This window comes from Nyctereutes procyonoides, unplaced genomic scaffold (genome assembly GCF_905146905.1).
Source record: "Nyctereutes procyonoides isolate TBG_1078 unplaced genomic scaffold, NYPRO_anot_genome, whole genome shotgun sequence".
Classification (NCBI taxonomy): domain Eukaryota; kingdom Metazoa; phylum Chordata; class Mammalia; order Carnivora; family Canidae; genus Nyctereutes; species Nyctereutes procyonoides.
The window spans coordinates 100,904-124,899 of NW_026575020.1; the positions used below are offsets into that span (position 1 = coordinate 100,904).

The 23,996-nt window shown below is 53.5% G+C and overlaps 3 protein-coding genes across 4 annotated transcripts in view; all 3 read left to right on the top strand.

Moving 5' to 3' along the window:
- Positions 1-10,550, top strand: part of MAP3K14 (mitogen-activated protein kinase kinase kinase 14) — a 47,332-nt gene extending 36,782 nt beyond the window's left edge. For both annotated transcript variants that reach the window (XM_055330632.1, XM_055330642.1), the window contains 10 exons: positions 105-234; positions 471-602; positions 1,086-1,190; positions 3,174-3,337; positions 3,816-3,966; positions 5,522-5,896; positions 6,062-6,168; positions 6,607-6,751; positions 7,544-7,644; positions 8,006-10,550. In XM_055330632.1, the coding sequence (XP_055186607.1) occupies positions 105-234; positions 471-602; positions 1,086-1,190; positions 3,174-3,337; positions 3,816-3,966; positions 5,522-5,896; positions 6,062-6,168; positions 6,607-6,751; positions 7,544-7,644; positions 8,006-8,170 (1,575 nt within the window). In that variant the 3' untranslated portion in view covers positions 8,171-10,550. The remainder of the gene's footprint in view (positions 1-104; positions 235-470; positions 603-1,085; positions 1,191-3,173; positions 3,338-3,815; positions 3,967-5,521; positions 5,897-6,061; positions 6,169-6,606; positions 6,752-7,543; positions 7,645-8,005) is intronic.
- Positions 8,838-20,156, top strand: SPATA32 (spermatogenesis associated 32). Its single transcript, XM_055325561.1, has 6 exons — positions 8,838-8,982; positions 9,091-9,237; positions 16,102-16,237; positions 17,098-17,152; positions 17,477-18,351; positions 18,953-20,156. The coding sequence occupies exons 1-6, from the start codon at positions 8,838-8,840 to the stop codon at positions 19,035-19,037; spliced, it is 1,443 nt and encodes a 480-aa protein (XP_055181536.1). The 3' UTR covers positions 19,038-20,156.
- LOC129509720 (EF-hand calcium-binding domain-containing protein 3-like) lies at positions 18,688-23,943 on the top strand. Its single transcript, XM_055325570.1, has 10 exons — positions 18,688-19,007; positions 20,676-20,730; positions 20,922-21,146; positions 21,264-21,313; positions 22,162-22,305; positions 22,676-22,747; positions 22,832-22,952; positions 23,157-23,335; positions 23,443-23,601; positions 23,807-23,943. Exons 3-10 carry the CDS (start codon positions 20,983-20,985, stop codon positions 23,941-23,943), a joined length of 1,026 nt encoding a protein of 341 aa, XP_055181545.1. The 5' UTR covers positions 18,688-19,007; positions 20,676-20,730; positions 20,922-20,982.
- The last annotated feature ends 53 nt before the right edge of the window (positions 23,944-23,996 follow it).

Consider the following 23,996-nt stretch of genomic DNA (forward strand, 5'->3'; position numbering starts at 1 on the left):
AACATTAGCAGTCTCTGCAGGGAGCACCGAGGGTCCTGCCAGGATGCCAGGGAAATGGCCCCAGGCGCTCACCCTGACTCACAAAGACCTCTGGGCCCTGCCAGGTGCGCATCGAAGTGTTCCGGGCAGAGGAGTTGATGGCGTGTGCGGGATTGACCTCACCCAGAATCGTCCCTTTGTACGGAGCTGTGAAGGAAGGTCCTTGGGTCAACATCTTCATGGAACTGCTGGAAGGTAAGGAGCCAGGCGCCACTCTTCCCCCGTCATAGTTCAGAGCCAAGACTTGGGGTTTCCCCACGTCTTGCCCAGGTTGACCTTGGTCCCTAGTAATTCCATTTTTTAACCTTTTGACCCCGTGACATGGCCAGGAAAGGCCTCCTTTCCACCAGCTGCCCTTCAAAGGTCTTTGCCCTTGGCCTGCCTGCAGACCTGGAAATGCCCCACATAAAGACTGGCCATTGGTTTCCTAGGTGGCTCGTTGGGTCAGCTCATAAAGCAGAAGGGCTGTCTGCCAGAGGACCGGGCCCTTTACTACCTAGGCCAGGCTCTAGAAGGGCTGGAATACCTCCACTCTCGAAGGATTCTGCACGGAGATATCAAAGGTGAGGCTCATGCCCCGACCGCCCTGGTCCCCAGCTAGCTCCTCTCTTACCTCATCCTGCCTGATTTCCTCGTGGATCTGAGCCTGCCTGGCCATCCCCTGAGGCAGGGCCTGAGTCCGGCCAAGAGGGCTATGCTGGTGGGACAGGGAAGTGTGCTGACCAAGCCCTCAGCCTGACACCATAGCTGCCAGTGGCAGATCCAGCTCCTACAGGCCCATGACCACTGGGAGAAGGCGGGGGGACAGTAGAGCTGAGTGGCAGCGGCCCCAAGAGTAAACTCTGTCCCTGTACCTCAGAGATCTGCCTGCTGCCTGCCTCTAGCCTGAACTGATCACCCCCTTCACTTCCTCATGACTAATGAAACTAATCAGAAGCAGCAGCTGCCATGTAGGGTTGGCCAGAAACTGCCTTCCTGGAGGTCCAGAGTGGGCTGGGGCCTACACTGACTCACCTGTTCCTCCTCTTCTCTGGGGTGGCCTGCAGCTGACAACGTGCTCCTGTCCAGCGATGGGAGCCGCGCGGCCCTCTGTGACTTCGGCCATGCCGTGTGCCTTCAACCCAATGGGCTGGGGAAGTCCGTGGTCACCGGTAAGCCCCGCCTCCACTGCCCTTCCAGGATGACTAGCAGGGGCCTTTGCTTAGTCACCCCAGGTCTCCTGTGCGCTTGGAATGGCAGTCAGAGAGTAATAGAGACGCAAGTGCTCCATGTCTACCATTCTGTTTCAGCTCTCCACAACTCTAGTTTCGCAGAAAGCTTCTGTTAGGTTTCAACACAGGAATGAGCATCAGATGCTGATATTTTCAGATATTACTGTTCCACAGAGAAGGGAACAGAAAGGCTGACTGCCCTGCCCCAGGTCTCCTGCCCAGGCACCCTCAGAGCTCCATCTTCTGTACAGCCATCTTCTGTAGCCTTTTCTGGATGGCTGTGCTCCCAGCCTGTGGCCGTGGCCCTCTTGGGCCTCTGAGCATGGTTTCTGGAAGCACAACAGGAGGGCTAATGGGGGGTTGAGGCTCTGTAGCTGGAGAAATGTTTGTTCTTAGATTATTAAAATAATCAAAAATAAAAATAAAATAATCCACATCCATTGTAAAATATTGGGCAACTACAGAGTCACGTGGTCTAGAAGAGGTGAATAGAACCCATTCTGCTCCTCTTACCTGGAGAGATAATCATGAACATTTTACATAATTCCAGGTTGTCTTTCTTTCTTTCTTTCTTTCTTTCTTTCTTTCTTTCTTTCTTTCTTTCTTTTTTTTTACCTGTACAAAGTTAAGGCTGATATAACCCAATTTTGTGCCCTGCACTTTTTTTTAAGATTTTATTTATTTATTTGACGGAGAGAGAGTGAGAGAGCACAAGCAGGGGGACCGGGAGAGGGAGAGGGAGAAGCAGGCTCCTGGCTGAGCAGGGAGCCCGGTGCAGGGCTTGATCCCAGGACCTAAGCTGAAGACAAGATGCATAACTGACTGAGCCACCCAGGCGCCCCTATACTTTGCTTTTTTTCATTTAGAGCATTAAGCATAAAATTATTTCTTCTTGACCAAAAGAAAAACAATCTTTTAGAAGTGATTCTGTTATTAAAGGACTGTGTTGATCATTCTAAAGACGTAAATTCTAACGGACATCTGCCCTTCACTTTAAAATAGTGAGTTTTTTTATTACAAAAATAATCCTTTTCTAAAATCTTTTGTAGAAAGTAGAACTAAGCAAAAATAAAAAATTCAAATCACCAGAAGGGGGGAAACTTCACATCTGGTATTGATCCTTCTAGTCTTTCATGCATAGAAGTCTTTTGGGGTTTTTTTCCCACTCACTAAAGTTTCAGGAACATCAAACCATTAATTAGGCTCCTGCAACCTGATTTTCAATGTCCAGGCCCCTCCCCAATTTTATTTTATTTTATTTTTTTTTAATTTATGATAGGCACACAGTGAGAGAGAGAGAGAGTCAGAGACATAGGGAGAGGGAGAAGCAGGCTCCATGCACCGGGAGCCCGACGTGGGATTCGATCCCGGGTCTCCAGGATCGCGCCCTGGGCCAAAGGCAGGCGCTAAACCACTGCGCCACACAGGATTCCCCCTCCCCAATTTTAAAAAGCATTCTAAAGGGACGCCTGGGTGGCTCAGGGGTTGAGCACCTGCCTCTGGCCCAAGGTGTGATCCTGGAGTCCTGCGTCAGGCTCTGTGCATGGAGCCTGCCTCTCTCTCTCTGCCTGTGTCTCTGCCTCTCTCTCTCTCTCTCTCTCTCTCTGTGTGTCTCATGAATAAATAAATAAAATCTTAAAAAAAAAAAGCATTCTAAAGATTTGGTCCAAAGGGCCGAGCCCCTATTTTGGGTGATGTATTCTTTGTACCAGTTCCCAGTGGAGCCCCTGACTTAGCTCATCCCCAGCAGGTTTGATATGGAAGCTTCCTTTCTGTCTGAGATACTTTAACAGAGATAAATTCTAGGTTTTCCAGGTATTTTCACCGAATTGACTCAGTGGCCAGGGGGAGAGGGGGTCATTGCCAAGGCTTTTACCCTTCAAAGTTCATAGTTGGCTTTCCGGTCTCACCCCACCTTCTCAGGAGACTACATCCCTGGCACGGAGACCCACATGGCCCCAGAGGTGGTGATGGGCAAGCCCTGTGATGCTAAGGTGGATGTCTGGAGCAGCTGTTGCATGATGCTTCACATGCTCAACGGCTGCCACCCTTGGACCCAGTACTTTAGAGGGCCACTCTGCCTCAAGGTCAGTGACAGCACCTGGGATGGCAAAGAGGGAGAGCCAGCAGGGCCACAGGGCCCAGGCTGCATGCTTAAGGTGGCCCCCATTTGGGCTGCTCTTGGATGGCAGATGGCAACAGGAAGAAGCCTCATCATAAATGTGGGATCCTAACTAAAATACTTGCCACCCAAATCTGCAGGCCCAAGGAGAGATCCTAAGTGAGGGATCCCTTTGAGTTCATGGCAGGTCGGGGCTCTCCTCCACTCATACACTGTGCTATCTCTGCTGCCTCCTGATGGGCTGGTCATGGGCACCTTGCCATGGTCTGGCACTGGCCTGGCCTACCTGGCCCCTTTTCTCCTTTTCCTTGGAAAAGTCCCAGCCCTCTTCAGTCTTTTTGACCAACCCCAGGGTAGGGGAGAGTGGGGAAGAGCAAGAACAGAAAGCTGGGTCCTGGGAAGTGAGGGGGGACAGGCCACACATGTTGCCTTCTGACCCACAGATTGCCAGCGAGCCTCCGCCTGTGAGGGAGATCCCACCCTCCTGTGCCCCTCTCACCGCCCAGGCCATCCAGGAGGGACTGAGGAAAGAGCCTGGCCGCCGTGCATCTGCAGTGGAGCTGGGGGGAAAAGTCAGCCTGGCGCTGCAGCATGGTAAGAGCCCCCGACTGGCTGTAGGGGCACGGGACCCCACAGGGTAGTGCTGTGGTCAAGGGCAAGGACCTCTCAACCTCTCAGAGCCTTGGTGTCCCCATCTAGAGCATAGAGATGACACCCGCCTTGGGCTTGTTAGAAGATGGTAGTGTGAGTAGAAGTGCTTTGTACTGTGCCTCGCTGCTCAATAGATGGGGGACAGGGACTACAACATACAAAGGGGGCCTCAAGCCCATTAGTCATCAGTGAATGTGAAATAAAGCCAGGTACCACTTTCCAGCCATTAAGTGAGAAAAGGCAGAAAGTTCGTAGCACCAAGTGGTGGTGAGGAGATGGGGCAGTAGCCTTTAGGCTCTGCTGGGGGGCATCTGGTAGCACAGACATCTGCAGACCTGTGACCTCGCACTCCATACCCGGCACGCCAAAGAGGTTCTCACCAGATCCTTAAGGGGACATGCTGAGGATGCATGCTGCTGAGTCATTTATGGGAGGGGAGTAGGGTGTGATGGCGTGTCCCTTCCTGGGAGAGCGGAGGGGCCAAAGGCAAGGGTGGTAGGCAGGGTGTGTCACAGGGAACGCCACGCAGCAATTAAAGCAAGTCAGTGTTCATAGAACAACCGGCTGTATTTTAAAACCATAGTGCCAGGTAAAAAAGAGGATGGATAGAAAACACGATGCCTTTTTTGTAAATTTTAAAAAAAAGTTAAGAGTTTAAGATTTTATTCATTTGAGAGTGAGAGTGTAAGAGGGAGAGAACACGAGTAGGGAGAGGAGCAGAGGGAGAAGTCAAGCTCCCCTGCTCAGCGGGGAGCCTGGCTTCAGGCTCCATCCCCAGACTCTGGGACCATGACCTGAGCCAAAGGCTGACACTTAACTGAGTGAGCTACCCAGGCGCCCAGCAAATTCAATATTGATCAGTAAAAACAACACAGACTTTGCTAAGAGCATGATTGAACCCAAAGTGACACATCAAACATAATAGATTGTCACCAGGAGGTGGGCATGGGAATGGCTTTGGTTATGGGAATGAAAGGGGAATAAATAAAACAGGAGAGAGACCTTGCATGCCCTCCTGCCCCCCCACCCCCCACAAACATAGATAAACCTGTTACCACACTCCAGAGAAATGGCGCCCTTAGGAAGCACCAGCTGCAGAGAGGGAGGGGAAGAGAGATGGCAGTGGGGGGGGGGGGGGCAAGGAGGCCAGTTTACATGGGACCTTGAAGCTGGTGTTACTCAGAGCTGTTTTTAAATCTTCTCTTTATTAGTGACAGAGTCCTTCCTTGGAGCCATTTCTGTCCTTTTTAAAGTTGTGATTATGACCTAGAAGGAAGATGGCATAGACAGAAATACTGTCCTATTCCCATCGTAGAAGGCCATCTTAGGGAAGAAGCCTCCTCCAAGACCACACGCTGCCCTCCTGAATTGTGTCCCTGAGTGAGACAAGAGTCCTCCCTCACTGCCTGCCTCCAGCCCTGTGCTCAGGAAGGCCGCCCAGCCTGGCCCAGCATCTGGGCTGGCCTGTCTCTGCCTCACCACTTGTGCTGTTTTACAGTGGGGGGCCTGAGGAGTCCTTGGAGGGGAGAGTACAAAGAGCCAAGACGTCCGCTGCCACACCAAGTCCAGGCCCTGCCCAGCCAAGGCCACTGTCACCGGACCCTGCAGGCCCAGCCGAGGGAGCTCTCACCTGAGGCTCCAGGGCCCCAGCCAACTGAGGACACTACGGGAGGGGCCCCTCAGCTCCAACCTCCACTGCCCCCAGAGCCCCCAGAGCGGAACAAGTGTCCGAGCCTGACTTGGGGCAAGGAGGAGTCTGAGACCTGGGAGCCGTTGCCTCTGTCCTCCCTGGACCCGACCCCTGCCAAAAACCCCAGCTCAGCTGAGCGGAAGGCGACACTCCCTGAGCAGGAACTGCAGCAGCTGGAAATAGGTATGGCAGCCTTGGCCACGGCCCCGGGGCCTGTGCTCCCCTCCCTCTGCAGCCAGCATGGGCGCCTTCCCCCAGAGGTCCACTCCTGCGGTCCGGGTGGCCGGACACACAGACGGGCCGGGCCGTTCCCAGTCTCTCACAGCCATCCTCTGCCTCTCCCTGCAGAATTATTTCTGAACAGCCTGTCCCAGCCATTTTCACTGGAGGAGCAGGAGCAAATTCTCTCGTGCCTGAGCATCGACAGCCTGTCTCTATCAGACGACAGCGAGAAGGTAAGCGGGCCGTGGACCCAGAGCCACAGCCCAGAACTATGTGTCCTGCTGGTAAAGGGAGGCTGAAGGGAGTCACTCCTTCCTTGTGGAAAGGCTCCCCACCAGGGCAGGGGGGGGCATGGTTTCTCAGAGTGAGATAATCTGTCTTCCACACACCTGGGAATGGAGGAATGGTTTGGCTGCTAGGGATAATGGGAAGAAGATTTGGACTTGGGTCCCCCTAGAAATATTCCTCACCCTCCTCCAGCCCAGGAGCCCCTCATGACCTCAGCCCCCTGCTTTGTCCCCAAAGTGCCCAGTAGGGCCACACTCCAGCCCAGGATGTAAGCAGTCCCTCACCCTGGAGGAGGGCCCAGAGCCCCTGTGCCCCAAATCCAACCAAGGCCAGGGACGGCCCCCCAAGCCCGGGGGCCTGAGTTGTATCTACTCTTGTTTCAGAACCCGTCGAAGGCCTCTCAGAGCTCACGGGACACCCTGAGTTCCGGCGTGCACTCATGGAGCAGCCAGGCAGAGGCTCGCAGCTCCAGCTGGGACATGGTGCTGGCCCGGGGGCGGCCCACTGACACTCCGAGCTATTTCAATGGTACAGCCCAACCCTTGCCTGCTCAGCAGCCCCCGCGGTACCTGATTTGCCTGGATTTAGGGAGCTGGGAGGTAGGGGAGAAGGCACCTGGTGCCATGACTGGCCATGAAGTCAGTTTAGAGCAAAGGCCCTGATTGCCCAAGAGCCTTTCCTGGTGGGGCAGTGAAGGACCATTGCCCCTCATGGGCTGCCGGTGGGGAGTTCCAGAAGGCTCGTTGCTTGGGGCACAAAGCAGCCTCTCCTGGCCTAGAGTCAAGAAATAATGTCTCGAAGGGAAAAGGAGGAATAAGACCTCATGAGCATTTTCATCAAGAACTCAGCAGCAAGTTTGCTGGGGTCCTCCCCTGGGATTTAAAGTCATAAGATGTTTTTAAGTGTGGCTGCACAGGTTACGTGGTGAATTTTGACAGGCCTCTTCCCAGTGTGACACAACACACGGATCAAGCCCCCACGGCCTGGCCAACGGCCACCCCAGCTCAGACAACATTACTTGTGGGCCTGAGTTGCCCACAGGCTAATTTCGGAGTCTCTGTTCCCACTTCCGTTCTGCTTTGTGTGCAGGTTGAAATACTAGTTCCCCTTCAGAGCCAGGCTTAGCTCTTTGCATCGTGCAAGCCAAATTCTAGGTGTTGATAGAAGACTACCAGGAAGAGCCAGCACGTGTATAGCATTTGGGCTGCTCCAGCCTAAATGTCAGTCAGCTTCCTCAGAGCCATGCTGCGTCCCTCTGCATGGGGCTCCTTAGGGAGCCTCCAGCCACTCTCCTGATGGGTCCCGCTGCCTGCCTTCTAGGTGTGAAAATCCAGATACAGTCTCTCAATGGCGAACATCTGCACATCCGAGAGTTTCACCGGGTCAAGGTGGGGGACATCGCGACTGGCATCAGCAGCCAGGTAAGGGGGCAGGTATACACCTAGAGGCAGAGTCCCGGCAGTCAGTGTACCTGGCCCAGCCCTCCAGGAGGAAGGCTTTTGAATAAATAGAACTGGTACAGGAGGGAATGGTTGGCTTCAGAGATCCCCCAAGGTCCCAGGGTGAGCCTGACAGTGGCAGTTGAGGAGTCCTCAGGACCTACCCTCGGGCCAGGTGAGACTCTCTGAGTCCTCCAGGACTAAAGGCGAGAGTATGCCTTCAGGACTGCCTGTTTGGCTGGAGGGAGACTGCCCCGCCTCAGGAGACCCCAGTTTTGCCCTTCTAGGCAGCCTCTGAGCCCCATGCCACGATCTCAGGCCTGCTGGTTTGCTCTGCCCCCAGATCCCAGCTGCAGCCTTCAGCTTGGTGACCAAGGATGGGCAGCCCGTGCGGTATGACATGGAGGTGCCAGACTCAGGCATCGACCTGCAGTGCACCCTGGCCCCTGATGGCAGCTTTGCCTGGAGCTGGAGGGTCAAGCATGGCCAGCTGGAGAATAGGCCCTAACCCAGCCTTCCACCACTGGCTCCACTCTTCTAGAAGCAGCCTGCCTTCTCGGTGCTCAGTGCTGACCCTGACACACAGGCTCAGCCTGCTCCTGGGGATCTGCCAACCCTGGCTCAGCGGTGGGCCTAGGGACAAGCAGAATGCCTCCCAGGATCTCCTGTGACCTGCCAGACCCTGCCAGGAGAACACCTCGTGCCCACATGAGGAGGAGGAGGGAGGCAGGAGGCCTCCTCCCGTGGGGAACAAAGAGGGTCTTCTCTGCCCCGGTCTAGACAACAAGCTGACCTGATGTGTTTGGATCAGTGACCACTTGCTGGCCATCAGGGTAGAGTAGCTTCCGGCCTATGTCAAGGAGGGGTGAGCAAGTCCCTTGGCTTCGGAGCAGGTGGGAGAGTGTCAAGTGCCTGAGGATGCATACTCAGGTCCAGTACAGGAGTGAGGCAGCAAGCGTACCCACCCTTGGGCTAAAGGGGAGCCCTCTGACCCTCTTGTGGCCATCGAAGTCTCTTTTTAGATCTAGAAACTCTTCTGACAGAGTCAGGGAAGGAGCCACGCCTGATGCTGGGAAGTCTCCCTGGGAGACGACAATGGCACACCGTCAGGGTGTAGCAACATGGGTCCAGAGCCGAACTCAGCTTCTGCCCAGGACCACAGATGTCTAAGTGAAATGGTTCTCAGTCCCCAAGCACATGTCCCTTTGCTGCTGGCCACCAGTCTTCCCCAGGGCAGCAGGCCTCCAGCCCTGGCTGCAGACCCGGCCCTGCGCATCACTCACTGGCACTCAGCCACCTCATCTGTAGAAGTGAAGAGTGGTAGGTGCCCTGGCCGACGGGAGCAGTCTGAGGATGGGGTGTGATCTCATCCATGTGGAAGAAAGTAGCAGGTGTGAGCGCTACTCTTCCCTCCGGCCACGGCTTTAGACATCGTGCACACCAGCTTCCTGAGACACAGCCCAGGCCTTACACTCACACTGGCCCTGCCCTTCCCCTCTCTCAGGGGCAATGCCAACTGCACTTTGCACTCTGATGACCTCAAAGCACTTTCATGGCTGCCCTCAAAGAGGGCAGGTCAGTGGTTCTGCATGCGCAAAAGCAGGCCAGGAGATGGGTTGAAGGGATTCGAGTCTTGACCTGTCTCCATGCGCATGACCCCTCAAACCTCTGGATTTCTTTAAGATGAGCCCCCCCACCACCACCACCACCTACCCCATTTCCCCAACCCAGTCTCTTCTTCAGTGGGCAGGGGGGCTGATCAGGACTCATGTAGCATTAATCAACTGTGAATCCTTGTGTGAGGGCCTGCTAGCCTCCGCTCCTGGAGGTAAGGGGTGTCCCCTGGGAGTCCTCCTTGGGAAGAGCTCATCCCCGTGTCTTGCCAAGGTGGCCTCTGTCCAGCTATCCACATCGAGCCATTCTGCTCCCCAGGGAGAGACCCCGGCCCCCAGCACATAAAGAGCTGCAGCCTTGGTACTGCAGAGTTCGGGTGGTACTCTTTGTAAGCAATAAAGTTTGGGGTGATGACAAATGTGTTAGGGCATGGCTGTCCCCACTCTTGCCTACCTCAGATCCTAACAGCTGCCTCCCTGCGCCTTCTTGGTGGGATCTGGTCAAGGCTGCCCGTTATTTTTGGCAAGAACTGTTTGTAGCCCTTGAGTGAGGTTACTTTTCCCACCATCCCTCCCAGTGAGAGCTTCCAGTCCTATATTTGCCCTATCCATTCAAACCAGTTAGGCAAGATGCTCCAGCCAGTGGCATCTTGGCCCACCCAGTCCCTGGTCAAACACTGCCAGGCTGAGGAAGAGAGGCCTGGGCAATGTCCTGAGGTGGATAGGTGGGAGCATACCAGGAGCCCAGAACAAAGATCGCCCAGCCCTCTCCCAGCCCTGAGTGACCAGGTGACTTTCAGGAGTGGGTTCCTGGGTGATGGGGCAGGGGCCCATCTGAGGATGGATGCCACTGACACACGGGGCACCTCGTCAAATCTGGCTCCACACTCCCTGAAGTCTTGCTCAAGTATGTATGTGGGTGTTGCCTGGGCACGTGCACACTTGGGGTCAAGGCCGGAGGGGTCCTGCACCGCAGGAGGGGGCAGGAGCAAGGCCATCCGAGCTTACCAGTGGCCCTCCCTCTGGGCCTGCTGGGAAGAGCCCCGCAGCCCACGTCTTCCGGGAGCGCTCCGGCCCCTCCGGGGGACACCCCCCAACGGCCGCCCCGCCCACACGCCGCCGGGAATCCCGGGCGTCTTTCCCGTCCGTCCGCGGCGTCGTGGCAGGGACGTAACAGAAACGGCGACATCACAGGCGCCGGCGCCCCCCAAAGCCCCCAGCCAAAGAGCGCACTGGAGGCGGAGGGGCAGCAGCCACCAGCCCGCTCCCCGCCTCCCTGACAGAGCCTCGGTCAGCATGGGGGTGACAGGTGGGAGCGGGCTGGCGCGCGGCGGGGCCGGGCGCGAGGGGCGGGCGGGGCGGGGCGGGGAATCGGCCCTGGGCCCCGCGCGGTGCGCGAGCTTGTGCGCACGGGCACGCAGGCACACCTTGGAGTAAAGGCCGCAGGTTCTGGCGGCTCTTGGAGGGCTTCGGGGCACGCGGAAGCCGCAGTGGCCTTGGGCCCAGGCAACGACTCATGAATTGTCCCAAACCGCTCATAACCCCCAAATCACCTTCAGTTGTTCCTGGCTGACGATTGGAGGCTTTGCAGAGAGAAGCAGTTGGCTTCCACAGAGAACAAGCCACATGGTCTGGTAGGGTGAGAAGGATGAAGAATTCATTTCTTTGCACAGACTTTTGCTGAGCATCCACCTTGCAGACTCTGTGTGCAGCAGATCAGAGATTCAAAATGGGCAGCCCACACAGTCTGCCCAGCTCTAATAAGGGTCAGCAAGAGGTCCTGTGCTCAGAGGTCTGCAGGGAGTGGGTGGAGGCAACTGGAGGAGATAGACACAAGGGTTGGAGCTCTGAAGGTCTCCAGAAAGCAAAGCCCTGAGCATCATCACAACAGAAAGCAAGGAACATTTCAGAGATAGGAGACATCTAAGGCCCTAACCAGTGAGAGATACCTTTAGGGAGAGATGTGCAATTGGTGACTGAAGTTTGAGTCTAGAGCTTAGGAGAAGTGGGAATAATAAAGAGATTGGAGGAGCTTCTGTGGTCCCAGCCACAGGCTTGGAAGCCCCAAGAGGGCAGAGGCTGTGTGTGTTCATCACTGTGTCCCCTAGAACAGTGCATGGCCCTTATTCAAGGGCTCAACATTTAATTTTATCAAAGAAATTTATGCATGTGATTAAATAGCACTGAAGAGCTTACTCGGTGATGAAAAGCAAGTATCCTCTATAGCACACCCCCAGTCTCACTCCTCAGAACAACCACAATTGTTTCATTTGAACTGTTTTTCTGTCTAATTACCTTCTTATCTTTCTACAAGCTATCTTTCTTGGTTTATCAATTCTAGACATTATCACCTTCCTGCTCTAATGGATCCACCCTTCCCCATCCTCCCAACATCATTTTTAGATCTGCTGATGCTTTTGTAAATTTAATATACTTATATCTTTATTTTTCATCACTTTAGACAATATCTTTTGATACCACACATAGTAAGATGAAGTTTTTAGTGCCCCTACCTTTCCCTTCAGCTTTCCTCCTTCCCTCCCACCTCCCAACAATTCTAACCTGTATTTTTATCAAGGTTGGTAACACTTACATTGTCCTATAACCACAACTATGTTTTTCAATTTTTATTTATATGTTGATTCTGAAAGTTGAAACCCTGAATTGTTGTGACTACATAACTACTGTTGACTGCACAACCAATAAAGGTAACACAGTTACTTTTTCTTTCTCAGACAGCTTTTCGTTTTTCCTGGAGTTTCTGGTTGCCTTTTCCTTATATTCTTTGGTTTTGTCAGTCTTAGTTTTCAACCTTTCCATCTAGTCAACTATTCTGTCAAGTTTTCTTTATTTCAGAAATCTACTACCCAGAACCCTTCATCATCTTGCCACTCTACAGTTAACATCCTAGGACTTAGCTGCTTTCCTAATAGTGGTGGACCACTATTTCCTTCTTGGCTCTCTTGTTTCACACCTTTTATTTTGTTTTTAGCACATCCTCAAATAACTTCCTTAAAAAAAAAGAGGAAGTAAATTTTGTAAGTCATTCCATGTCTGAAATGATAGTTTGGCTGGATATAAACCTATACTTTAAAAAACATTTTCCTCAAAAATTTTAAGGCAGCCATTGTTGCTAACTCTGCTGTCAGTATAATTGATTCCTCTCCCCTTGTAGGTGACTGGTTTTTCTACTCTAGAAGCATTTAAGAATTCTTTGTTCCTGGTGCAAATGAACTTTCACAGCAAGGATCTTTTGACATCTATAATGCTGAGTGTTCAGTGAACCCTTTTAAGCCAATGACATCATTCAGTTCATGAAACATGAAAATTTTGATGTCTCTTTCCTTTTCTATGTTCTCTATTCTTTCTGGATTTCCTTTCTATAACTCAGAACTGTACTGCCTCTCGATCATTTTCTCTCACATAGTCATGATACTTTGGTTCTACTTTCTGGGAAGATTTTCTGTTTTATTTTCCAAGTCTTTTTGCCAAAAGCTCTTTCTTTCTCCTAATTTTTTAAGAGCATCCTGTTCTTGCTTTTTGGATGCAATATATATAGTTGAATATCTATATCCCAGAATCACTTAAGGGTTTAGGTATTTTTAAAGCTCCTTTCTGTTTCCCAAATAACCTCTGGTAATCTAGAGTCATCTTTTCTCTTAATCTGTCAATTGCATGTGGGCAGTTTCCTCAAATGTCTGGTGATGCTTGGCTGTTCATGTTTAAGAGTGAAATCATAAAAAGCTGATTGGGAACTGCAGGACTGATTCCCTGGCAGATGTCACTTTAGTATGATCAGGCAGGAAACAGACATATCTCTGTCTGGTTCAAGAAGATCAACAGAATTGACATCTCTAGCCAAACTAAACAGGACAGAAAGAAAGAAGACCAAAATTACCAATACGGGAAATGAAAGAGGTGGCATCACTACAGAATCTACAGATATGAAAAGAATAATAAAAAAATAATGAACAATTTATGCCAATACATTTACCAACTTAGATGAAATTGACAAGGAAACTCCAGGCTCAGGTTCACACACTTCACCTGTGAATTCTGCTAAGCATAAGGAAGAAATAATACCAATTTTATACAACCTTTTCAGAAAACTGCAGAGAGAATACTTCCCAACTCATTCTATGAGGCCAACATTGTTCTAATATCAAAGTCTGACAAAGACAATGTAAGAAAATTATACACCAATATACTTCATGAACCTCATGTGAGATTTCTTTTAAAAAGTTAGCAAATCAAATTCAACACTGTATAAAATGATAATACGTTATGACCAAATGAGATTCATCTCTGGGACGTAAGATTGATTTTAACATTCAAAACTTACTTCACCATAAATAAATAAGAGAATTATTAACAATAACATATAACATTATTCATGTTATAGCATCTTATATGTAACATATGATAACAGAATATAAAAGAAAAACAGGGGCACCTGGCTGGCTCAGTCAGAATAGCATGTGACTCTTGATCTCAGGGTCATGAGTTAGAGCCCCACATTGGGTGAGGAGATTACTAAAAAATAAAATAAAAACAAAAGAATATAACAGAAAAACTATATAATCCTCTCAATAAATGCAGAAAAGGCATCAGACAAAATCTAACATCTCTTCTAACTAAAAACTAAGTGAACTAAAGGGAGCCTGGGTGGCTCAGCCAGTTAAGTGTCCGACTCAATTTCAGCTCAGGGTCGTGGGATCAAGCCTACCATCAGGCTCTGTGCTGAACACGGAGTCTGCTCAGGATTCCCTCTCTCCTGTCCCTCCCCAGCCTTTGTATACACACACACTCTCTCTCTAAAAAGAATAAAAATTTGTAAAAACTAAGTGAACTAGGAATAAAAGGGAACTTTCCTCAACATGATAAAGGGCATCATAAAAAACAGCCAACATCATACTTAATGGTGAAATACTGAATGCTTTCTCCCTAAGGTCAGGAACGAAGCAAGGATGTCCACTCTCAATTCTATTCAGCATTGTACTAAACATTGTTCTCAGTACACTAAAGCAGAAAAAGGAAATAAGAGACATCCAGATTGGGAAGGAAGAAGTAAAACTCTTTTGAGTCACACACATAATTTTTTTAAATTGTTTAAGTAATCTCTACGCCCAACATGGGGCTTGAACCCATGACCCTGAGATCAAGAGTCACACGCTCTACTGACAGCCAGCCAGGCACCCTAGTTATACACATTATTGTTTATGTAGAGCACTCTATGGAATCTACAAAACAAAACAAAAAACTAGAACTGATAGGACTTTAGGATGGTTACAGGACATACAACTCTATACACAACAATCAGCAGTTGGAAACTGAAATTATTTCACACACTACAGAAGGTCACCTGAATCCCTAATAGAACATTCCCAAGTTGGGCATAGAGGTCCCTAGCTGAGTCAACCTCAGACTTTTGCTTCCAACCCCTAGTGCCACGATGAGGTTCATACTATAACATTTTCTCTTCCTATCCACACCCAGTTGCTCTCCATGGAAGGGTTTTAGGCTTCCATGGGTGTTGATTATTGTCCAGGGAAATTTTGAAAAGTGAACAAAGGAAGGCTCTGAGCCAAGAGGCCTGGAGAAAAGCAGCACTGGGGGGGTAGATTTGAGCTGGAAATGGAGACACGTGGGGAGAAAGCCAAGAAAACGTGGCAGTCAAGTTGGTAGAAGATTCCAGAGACCACTGAGCTGGCTCTTGGGAGCCTATCCGTGAAAGTACATTCTTAGCCTGGCCATGCGGCTGACCCAAGATGCCCAGGCCCAGGAGGAATGTGGATGTCCCCAAATGCTAGATGCAGAAACAGCCTCTACATTTCTAGAAAGAGGCCATGGCACATTCTGATCCTTTGGATATAATTCTGGGAGCAATTCTTAGCCAGAGCTGAGGCTGTCATTTCCTGCCACACTTGAGGCTCGGGGGATCCAGCTTTCCCAGTGCCATGACAGGTCCAGGATCAACCCTCATCTACTACCCCGGGGAAGAGAGAATGGGACAGCCTTGTGCTCCAACCCCCCAGAGGATGAAAAAGCAGCTTCTTCAGTAAAAGATACAAACCTCCAGGGAGGTTACTGGGGTAGGAAAACACCTACCTTCCCGAAGGTGTTGTTCAGTCTCTTCTGCAGAGAATGATGGGAACTCAGAAATCAGATTGCTGTCAGCGTCACCTCAGATCAAACGCCTAGGAGTGAGAACCTTGGCCTGCACTGGGGTGTGGGTGACCCCAGGATGTGATAGGGTGAAAAGTCTGAGGAGAGGAAGGGCTTCAGGGTAGGAGGGGCCGGGATTAGGGTGAGTGACAGATCTGAAGCCTGGTCAGAGAAGAGTGGAGAAAGGTGGCAGAGGAGTAGGAATGGAAGGTTCTGGGAGGGTTCCACGCAGAACACAGTCACGCAGTCACAGACTCCTGAGTAGAGAGTTAAGAATTTCTTCAGTCAAACCTGCATTCAGTTCCTGATGTCGGCAACCATCAGCTGAGGGACCTTGAGCAAATGAACCTCTTCTCATTTTGTGTGTGTGTTGAATTAATGAGATAAAGCACAGAAAGTGCCCAACACAATGCTTGGGCTGGCAGCACTCCATAATGGCAGTGAAGCCAGTTAGCATCCATCCTTGTGGAGGACAGTGACGGATAGGGGAGAGATAAAGGAAAGGCAGATTTGAGCATGGAGGGGCACAGATGTGGAGGGCAGGGCTGGTGACACCAGACAGAGCAGGGAGCGAGGGACAGTATGGAAGAGGGGGAGGGAAAGGGCTGAGATGCAGGATAGGGAGGGAGAGAGGGAGGGAGGGAGGGGGTAGCTGGAGCAGCAGCACCTGCCCAGGCTCCAGAACCCTCCAGGGAGGTCCTCACCTACAGCTCCCCTGCCCTCACCTCCTCCTCTCTGCCAGGTGCCAATGGATTTCCCTGCTGTGGCAAGGAGTCAGTGGACATTGTGGATACACAGTGAGAGCCAACCCCCCACCCTCCAGGCCCACCAACCCTTACCCCTTGCCACCACTGCCAAGTTCTCACGCCCCCCAACCCAGGATCTCCTTTCCTCTTTCTTCTTTCCACAATCTCCCCAAGGGCAGTGTTGTGGGGAGAGTCCTACCATCGCTCTTCTGCTTCTGCCTCCAGCCCCTGACATTAGTAACGGCTGAGGGGTGGAGGGGCTCACTCGGGGACATGGATGGGAACAGACCCCTTCTGCCTTGCTCTGAGGACACAGCCACCCGAGATGAGGGTGGGCAGGTAGATGCCTGAGGAAGGAGAGGGAGTCCCAATGGTTGGGCACTGAGGGCACTGGCCCAGGTGCCAGCAAATTGCCAACAAGAATTGAAGGGATCCTAAACACACACACACACACACACACACACACACACACACGCACATCCTCTGCCTTTCAGATCTGCCAAGCTGGGGTTGGGCAAGTCAGGAGGAGGGCACTGCCTTGGGCTTCCTCATCCATAGAGAGCCAACTTCTGGGCGCTGATTCTCCAAACGAGCTCCATTGGCTCACTGGAATACTTGATTAAAATGAAGAACCCTGGGCCTTACCTCCAACTAACCGGATCCCTCTTTGGGGTAGGGGGCAACTTGGCCAGCTCTCCAGGCACTTCCTAAACTCACTAAAGATTGAAAATGCTAGTCCAGAATTCTCGGTGGATGCAGAGATGTGAAGGGAGTGGAGGAGCCAGGGATATCTTGCCAGCCCCTGTACAAGGCGGGGGGGGTCTTGAGGGCCCCAGAGACCTCCATCCCCCTAGAGTCACCCCACCCACCCCATGGAGGTCTGTCATCCACTCTGTCTCCTTCTGTTGTAGGGGTAGCAAAAACCAACCCCAGTTCCAGCTGGTACAAGAGGAAGATGAGATCAAGGTAACAGTAGGCAGGGGCACCTCTTATGGGGAAGTGGTAGGTAAGGGGCTCGATTCTATAAGGCCCATCTTCCCTAAATCCTTGGCAATTCCAGGCCCCTGTACCAGGCCAGTGTTGGCATGTTCTTGCACACCCACCCTCACCACCTACCCCACCCTGCCTTCTGCCCCAGGCAGGTCTCTGCAAAGAGGCAAGTGGAGGGGAGGGAATGAGCGATAGGGAGTAGGGCAGTGCGAGGAGGAAGGCAGGAGAGAGGGCCGGGGAATTGGCACCAGGAAGGACCTCAGGGGCAAGGCCTCCTCAGCTTTAATTGAAACTTTTCAGCTGGAGAAAGAATTGCTAGAACTAGAGCCCCCACACAAGGTGGGCCTGGATCTAGAGCCAGAACTGGAGTTGGAGGTGGAGCCGAAGGCCGAGGACTCCGAGCAACTCAAGTATAGGATTGAGTCCCTCCAGCCCAACACGCAGCCCGACACGCAGCCCGACATCAGCCAGTGGAGCATCAGGCCAAATTCCAGCTACCTGAGTTCAGCAGAGGAGGACCAGGTGTCCACCAACCATCGCTCTATCTGCGTGCAGACCTCTAAGCACCTCTTCTGGGCAGACAAACTCATCCAGGCCTCGGAGCACAGCCTGGAACGGATGACTGACACTCAGCTGGGCAAGAACAAAGGTAAGACCATTAGCCATCTGGGCCAGCAGTCTGTCCCCAAGGACACCACGTGCTCCAAGAAGCAGCTCCAGACCCCCAGTGCCCAGCCAGGTCCGCCAGCCACAGACTCCCAACAGCTACCAAACCCCTACCCATCCTCCTCCAGTCTCTCACCAGCCATCGGTCTGGAAGAGCTGGTCAACTTTGCCTCTTCCTTGGCTGTGGCCTCTTCCAGCAAGATGGACTTGCCCAACTTGGAGCACATGATCAAAGCTCCGCCCCAGAAGGCTGAGGCGCCTTCTACAGATCCCACCACCCAGGTGGCCATGGACCAGCCCGAGAAGAAAAAGCTCACTAAAGAGTTGCCAGATAGACCACCACTTAAAGCCAGGGAGTCACAGAAAGCTCAGAAGCCACAGGACAAGAACTTCTCCCACCCTTACCTCGACTTCAGCAAGCCGGGGATCAAGAGGGCTACCATTAAAGGAGAAGTGAAGCTTCTCCAGCCACCGGCCATGTCCCCTCTGCCTCAAGGAGACATGAAAGAGTAAGTGAGGCTGGCTCACGGCTTCCCACCAGAGGGGGTGCTCCAGGATGGGCGGGCCCACTCTTCACACAGCTGGATGGGGGGTGGAAATGGAATGAGGGGCTAGGTAGGGGATGGGGCACGCTGTGATGTCTCAAACTCAGTGACTTCATAAAGGCTGCTGGAAACAAGGTTCCAGTGGACTGAGGCTTGGTGCCAGGGCCAGGGCTGGAGGAGGCCCCAGGGACCATGGAGGGTGAGCATCTCTGGGCCCAGGCAAGGACCTGGGTTCAACATGGGAAGTTAGGGTTAGGAAGCTTGGTCCCTAGAGGGTAGATGGCCTCACTCTCATGAGAAATGCTTAAGCTAGCATCTGCCCCACTGGGAACCTGATGGCCCCAGGCCCAGGACCCCTCTGTGGAGCATGGTGTGAGGGAACACGGCTCTCCAGCGGCCCTTGCTTCCTGGTGACAAATGGACACCACAGAAGGTCAGCTGCCTATCAGCGTGCAGCAGGAAGAGGCCCTCTTACCCCGGGGCCTCCTTGCAGAGGCCTCTGGGCTCACCCCTCTCCCCGACCCTGCCACGGGGCCCAAATGACACTCTCTCTTTTGCGTTGCAGCTCGGTGCCGGGAACCAGGAAAGGGAGTCCATTATTGCTGAAAATCCATTTTAAGGTGTCGTCCCCCACTTCCCCAGAGAAATGACTAGACAAAACCAGTAAAGCCTCCAGTGCTGGCCTCCGGCTCAGACTGTTTGTGCAAACGCTCTGGACTAGTGAGCTTACCTGGCTGTGGCGTCCTGGTCTCGATTTTTTAGGGATGCCACCCGTTTTGTTTTTTTTTTCTGTCAAGACTTTATTTAAATTCTAGTTAGTTAACATATTGTGTGGTATGAATTTCAACCCACCCTCATTTTTTAGCTACCCCAGCCCCCCTGCTCGGCCCGTCCCCAGAGGCTCACCCAGCCATGTTCAGCCCCTACTCACTGCCCCTGGCTTGTTCCACTTCACTCACACCTGTCCAGACCTCTCAGCCTGTGGCAGAGGCTCATGACCAGTCTCGGGGAGACCTTGGCACCCTCTCTGAGGCTTTGGGTGTCTTAGGTCATGAAGCGAGGTTTCCTCTTGGCCTGAAGCCGTGTTGGGATCATTTTAGGGGGGACCTCCTGGGGGTGGCCTGGCTGGGCAAGGAGGCGAGTCTGAAGGGAGTTCTTCTGTCTAGTGTGGGGGCCTGGCATGGGGAAGGCACGATGTCCAGGGGCTGAAAGGGACAGGAAGAAAGAAGCCAAAGGACTGCCCCACTAGGGGCCACAGCCTGGAACTAGAAGTATCTCAAAATGTAGGGGAGAGCCCGTATGTAATGATGTACTTCCCCATGCAGCCCAGACACACACACACACCAGCCGCTGATTCATACAGCACACAGGCACACACATACCACACATCCACTCAGTTTCACACGTCCCAGGTGCACAAGCACACATAAACACGCATGTGTTAGCCAGACACATGTGCTAAACACACACACGAATGCACAAGTCTCCCCATGTTGGAGGAGGACAGGCAATGTGTTTCCAGAGAAAGATCTGGAAGAGGAGCGCAGGGAAGGGAATTCAGAATGTGGGGAAGGACATGGGCATGATAAGGGAAGTCAGGGAGAGAAGGGAGGGGGAGGCAGAGCCACAGATTGGGCCCTGGTCAGCCTCCAGACCTAGCAGTGCCAAGGCTCCCTGTCAAGTGAAAGCTCGGCCTCGCAGATCCCCAAGAGCCTGCCCTGCCTTGAGAGGAGGCTGAAGAGGGAGGTGCTCAAGGCCTAGGAGGGTGAGATTAGGAAGGCGTAACAGTTGGGAATGGGGTGGGGGTGCAGGGGCAGGAAACTGGGAAGAGGAAGGAGGAGGAGATGCAGAGTGAGTATCCCTGGAGGCGCTGGGCTGTTGGGGAACATCTTCCAGGAGTATTTTGTGAACTATGATTTGTAAGTTTACATGGTTTGGAGGAGGAGATCCTTCTCTCCCAGGGGACCTGGGGTAAGGTGGGTCACAGGCCCACCCTGGGCTAGACTCCTCCTTCCCAAGGCCCGACTTCGGGACTCTAAGGCCTGCTTCTCCCTGGGCCTCTGCCAGCCTGTGTTAGCTTCTGGAGTGGAGTTGCAAATTCGGATGCTTTAAGGGGAGCAGAAACTCAAAAGAGTAAAACAGCAGGTCGCCCTGCCAAGAGAAGCAGGCCTGTGGTGAGGGAGAGTGCACCCTTGCCAAAAGATGTTAAAGTCTAACCCAGAGCCAGCCTGGGGGCTGCGGGCCTGGGGCACTGGACCAGCCTCAGAGCCTGTGACTCTGCCTTTCAGGCAGCCGAAGGCAGAAGACCAGGAGATCCCTGTCGTCAGCACAGGGAACGTACAGGTAAGCAGGGCCGGCCAAGGGTCTGCAGGTACAAGCTTCTGCCTGCAGAATCCCCTGGATAAGGGACTGTGAGTGCAGGCTGGGGGGGGTGGGGTGGGAGGAGGTAGAGCTGAGCCTGGTCTCAGGGTCCCTGGAGTCTGAGCCCCCCCCCCCCCGGGGCCCCTCAGCCCTGTCTTCCCCCTGCCTCCAAGGCCTCCCCAGCAGCCTCGAAGACTGCCCACACAGGACCCAGGAGAGGAGCAGCCCTGCAGGATGCAGAAGGGGAGGCCTCAGCAGCCCACTGCCCTGCCGGCCCAGAGGGAGCCAGCATCCATCGTGGCCACAGGGGCTGAGCAGTGCTCCCGGAGGGCCAGAGGGTTCAAGCACCTTGCAGCTACCAGCTCAGTGAAATCAGGCTCAGGTGCAGGGTCTCAGAGGTAAGGGCAGGGACTGCAAAGCGGGCCTGAGGTGCTGGGTTTGGAATAAGGCCTGCCTGGCCCCGACATCTCTCTGCAGTGGGTGCAAAGCTCCTTTCCACTCTCTTCCTCCTGAAGCAGCTCTGCAGATGAGAACCTGCTACCCCTGACAGCCCGGCTGCTGGAAGGTGAGGGCCCCAGGGCCAGGAGCAGGAGAGAATGAGGGCATACTCACAGCAGAACTACAAGGGGTCACTTCCCCAGAGTCTGGGGCCATTGGAAACAATCATATTGTAACCATTCCTCAATGCCAGGCTAATTGGCTAATCTTTACAATTCCAGGGCTCACTGATCTGTGTGTGTGTGTGTGTGTGTGTGTGTGTGTGTGTGTAAAAGAAGGGAGGGAGGGATTGGTGGATAGGAAGGTATTTGGATGATGGATGGATGGATGGATGGATGGACGGATGGACAGCATGGAAGGAGGAAGGGAGGAAGGAAATTGGGAGAGAGGATAGGGAAAAATAATCTGAGTTCCCCACCCCCCCTAGAATCTGGGGCTATGGGGTCAGGGGTATAAGGAACCACTTCTACATTTGGGGGGCCCAATGCCACTGTAATATTGGCAGGGGTCCCTCAAAGCAGAGTAATTTTACTCACCATCATTAATCTTTAGTGCCTGCTAAATGCCAGGTGCCAGCAGGGCTCCTGGAGCCTCAGAGCATTGCAGCTCCAGAGCAAGAGTCCAACGGCCAGCCCTGCCCAGTCTCCTGGTGATGTGACCTTGGACATAAGTTTTGAATGTCTTTTCATACCAACATGTCCAAACACAGGTTTTGGACATGAGAATTGAACGGAAAACTTAACAAATGCCAACACACAGTAGCCACTGTTGTTCTTTAAATGTTATAATGCCCCCCAAATGTCTTGGGTGTTGGAGAGACCCAAGTCTTCAGTCCCATTCTGAGCTAGACTGGGCCGATCTCTGGGCCCCTGTGTGTGGGTTCACCTTGTTCCCTGCCTCCCTCCCTGCCCTCAGCGTTCCAGGAGATCTTCAAACTGTTCAGCTCCAGCCCGACAGGCACTGTGGACATGCGCAGCATGAAAGCTGCCCTGCGCAATGTGGGCATCCAGCTGAGCCCACAGGAGATGTGTGAGGTTCTGCAGCAGGCAGACTTGGATGGTGGGTATCCCCACCCCTGGCCTTTTGTCCTCCTTCACTTCTGGCCCTGGAGAATGTCTCCTGTGCCCACAGACTCCGTAGCCTGGTCCTATTTTAAAGTTCCCTCTTCCAGGAAGCCCGCTCTGATCAATACATCTATCCCATGGCCCCTAAACATATTTCTGCTGTGTTAATCCTCATCCTGACTTGGGGATCCCCCAGGGCAGGGGCTATTTCTCCCCCATTCAACTGGGATTGACATTTGGCTAGAATTGGGACTGGATTCTCTGATGTCTGGAAGAAACTGCAAACAAGCCTCTAAAGCATATGCAGGGTAGGCCTTCTGCAGAGGAGGTACCCACAAAACCCCTTCCTCTCTCTCTCTTCCCAGGTGACGGAACTGTAAGCTTCAAAGACTTCCTGGGTGTCCTTACTGACAGCCACCGCCTGGCTCAGTGCTTGGGTGAGGGGCAAGGCTGGTGGAGTGGGAAGGCCTGGACTGAGGGGAGATTCCTCCTCACCCTCCCCTCTGATCTCTGACCCCCAGGCCAGGTGAGGAACAGCCGGTTCTATGACCCCCAGGGCCTGCAAACCCTTTTCTTAGAAATGCTGTTCAAGCTGATGAGCCAGGGCTTCCTGCCCCACAAAGTGGTACAGGAAGTGATGAGGTAAGCCCCTGTCCCCAGCTTCAGGGCCCAGGATGGGGGGAGCAGATGCTGCTGCAGGCCGGGTGCCCTGAGGCTCCTGCCCCAGAATCGGGAGCCCTGAATTCTGGGTCTGTTCCTGTCGTGCTTTGGTTTCCCCGCCTTCCAGACACAGAGGTGGGGGGAGGCGGGGTCTGACTAGGCGGGGGCGCCCCCCCTCCCCTCCAGCTACTACACGAAGAAGCAGCGGGCCCTGCGGCTGAACCCAGGCTGGAAGGGCCGGCCCCGTGGCCGCAGCGGCGCGGTGCGCACTCACGCGAGCCTCACCTTCTTCTGCCAGGCCGCGCGCCTGGGCGGCCTCTCGGGCGCCGAGCTGGAGCGCTCACTGCACAGACTGCACAAAGCAGGTGCGCCCCGGGCCGGGCGGGGACCCACCGGAGGGGCCAACCCTGACTCGGGACCTGCGGGCAGGACTAGCCTCTCCTTGTCCTCCTCCCGGCCTCCCCGGGGCCAGGTGCGCGCAGCCCCTACTCCCAGATACCTAACTTGGCCGGGCGGACACCCCCAGAAGACCGGACGCGGAACCGAGCCCCACTCCCCCACGTCCGACTTCCCAAGTCCTGCCAGCCCAGCCGCCACAAACCCGGGTCCACCCAGAGGTCCCTCAGCCTGGGTGAGAGCCGCGGGCGGGGCCGGGACTCCCGGAGACCCGGAGGGCGGGGACGCTGGACCGAGGCTGGGGCGGAGCCTAAGGAAAAGGCAGGGCAGCCGGGCCGCGGCGGGACGGCGGGGCGGGTGGAAAGGAGGGCCGAGGGGGCACCAACCCGGAGTCTCAAGGAAAGCAGCCCCCTTGACCCTCCGCACGCCCCCTCCCCCAGAGTCCGTGGGCCAGCCACTAGACGATCTACGCCCCCCGAAGATGGCTCCCTCCCCACCAACTCTAGTGCAGCAGCAGCCCTTCTCCCCTTCGCCAGCCTGTTTGCCGAAATCTGCTATGAAAAACGTGTACAAGTAAAGCGTTTGCGGAGCAAAATAGGCTGCGTGTGGTGGGGCGGGCACAGAGCGAAC

What these genes read in the sequence shown, in the direction of transcription:
- SPATA32 (XM_055325561.1), top strand. Translation starts at nt 8,838, where the DNA reads ATGGTTCTCAGTCCCCAAGCACATGTCCCTTTGCTGCTGGCCACCAGT. An exon ending in ATCTGTAGAAGTGAAGAGTG is followed by an intron (nt 8,983 to 9,090) that starts GTAGGTGCCCTG and finishes CCACGGCTTTAG; the next exon opens with ACATCGTGCACACCAGCTTC. An exon ending in GCTGCCCTCAAAGAGGGCAG is followed by an intron (nt 9,238 to 16,101) that starts GTCAGTGGTTCT and finishes TAGCTGGAGCAG; the next exon opens with CAGCACCTGCCCAGGCTCCA.
- LOC129509720 (XM_055325570.1), top strand. Translation starts at nt 20,983, where the DNA reads ATGCAGAAGGGGAGGCCTCAGCAGCCCACTGCCCTGCCGGCCCAGAGG. An exon ending in GCAGCAGGCAGACTTGGATG is followed by an intron (nt 22,306 to 22,675) that starts GTGGGTATCCCC and finishes CTCTCTTCCCAG; the next exon opens with GTGACGGAACTGTAAGCTTC. An exon ending in CCAGAGGTCCCTCAGCCTGG is followed by an intron (nt 23,602 to 23,806) that starts GTGAGAGCCGCG and finishes CCCCTCCCCCAG; the next exon opens with AGTCCGTGGGCCAGCCACTA.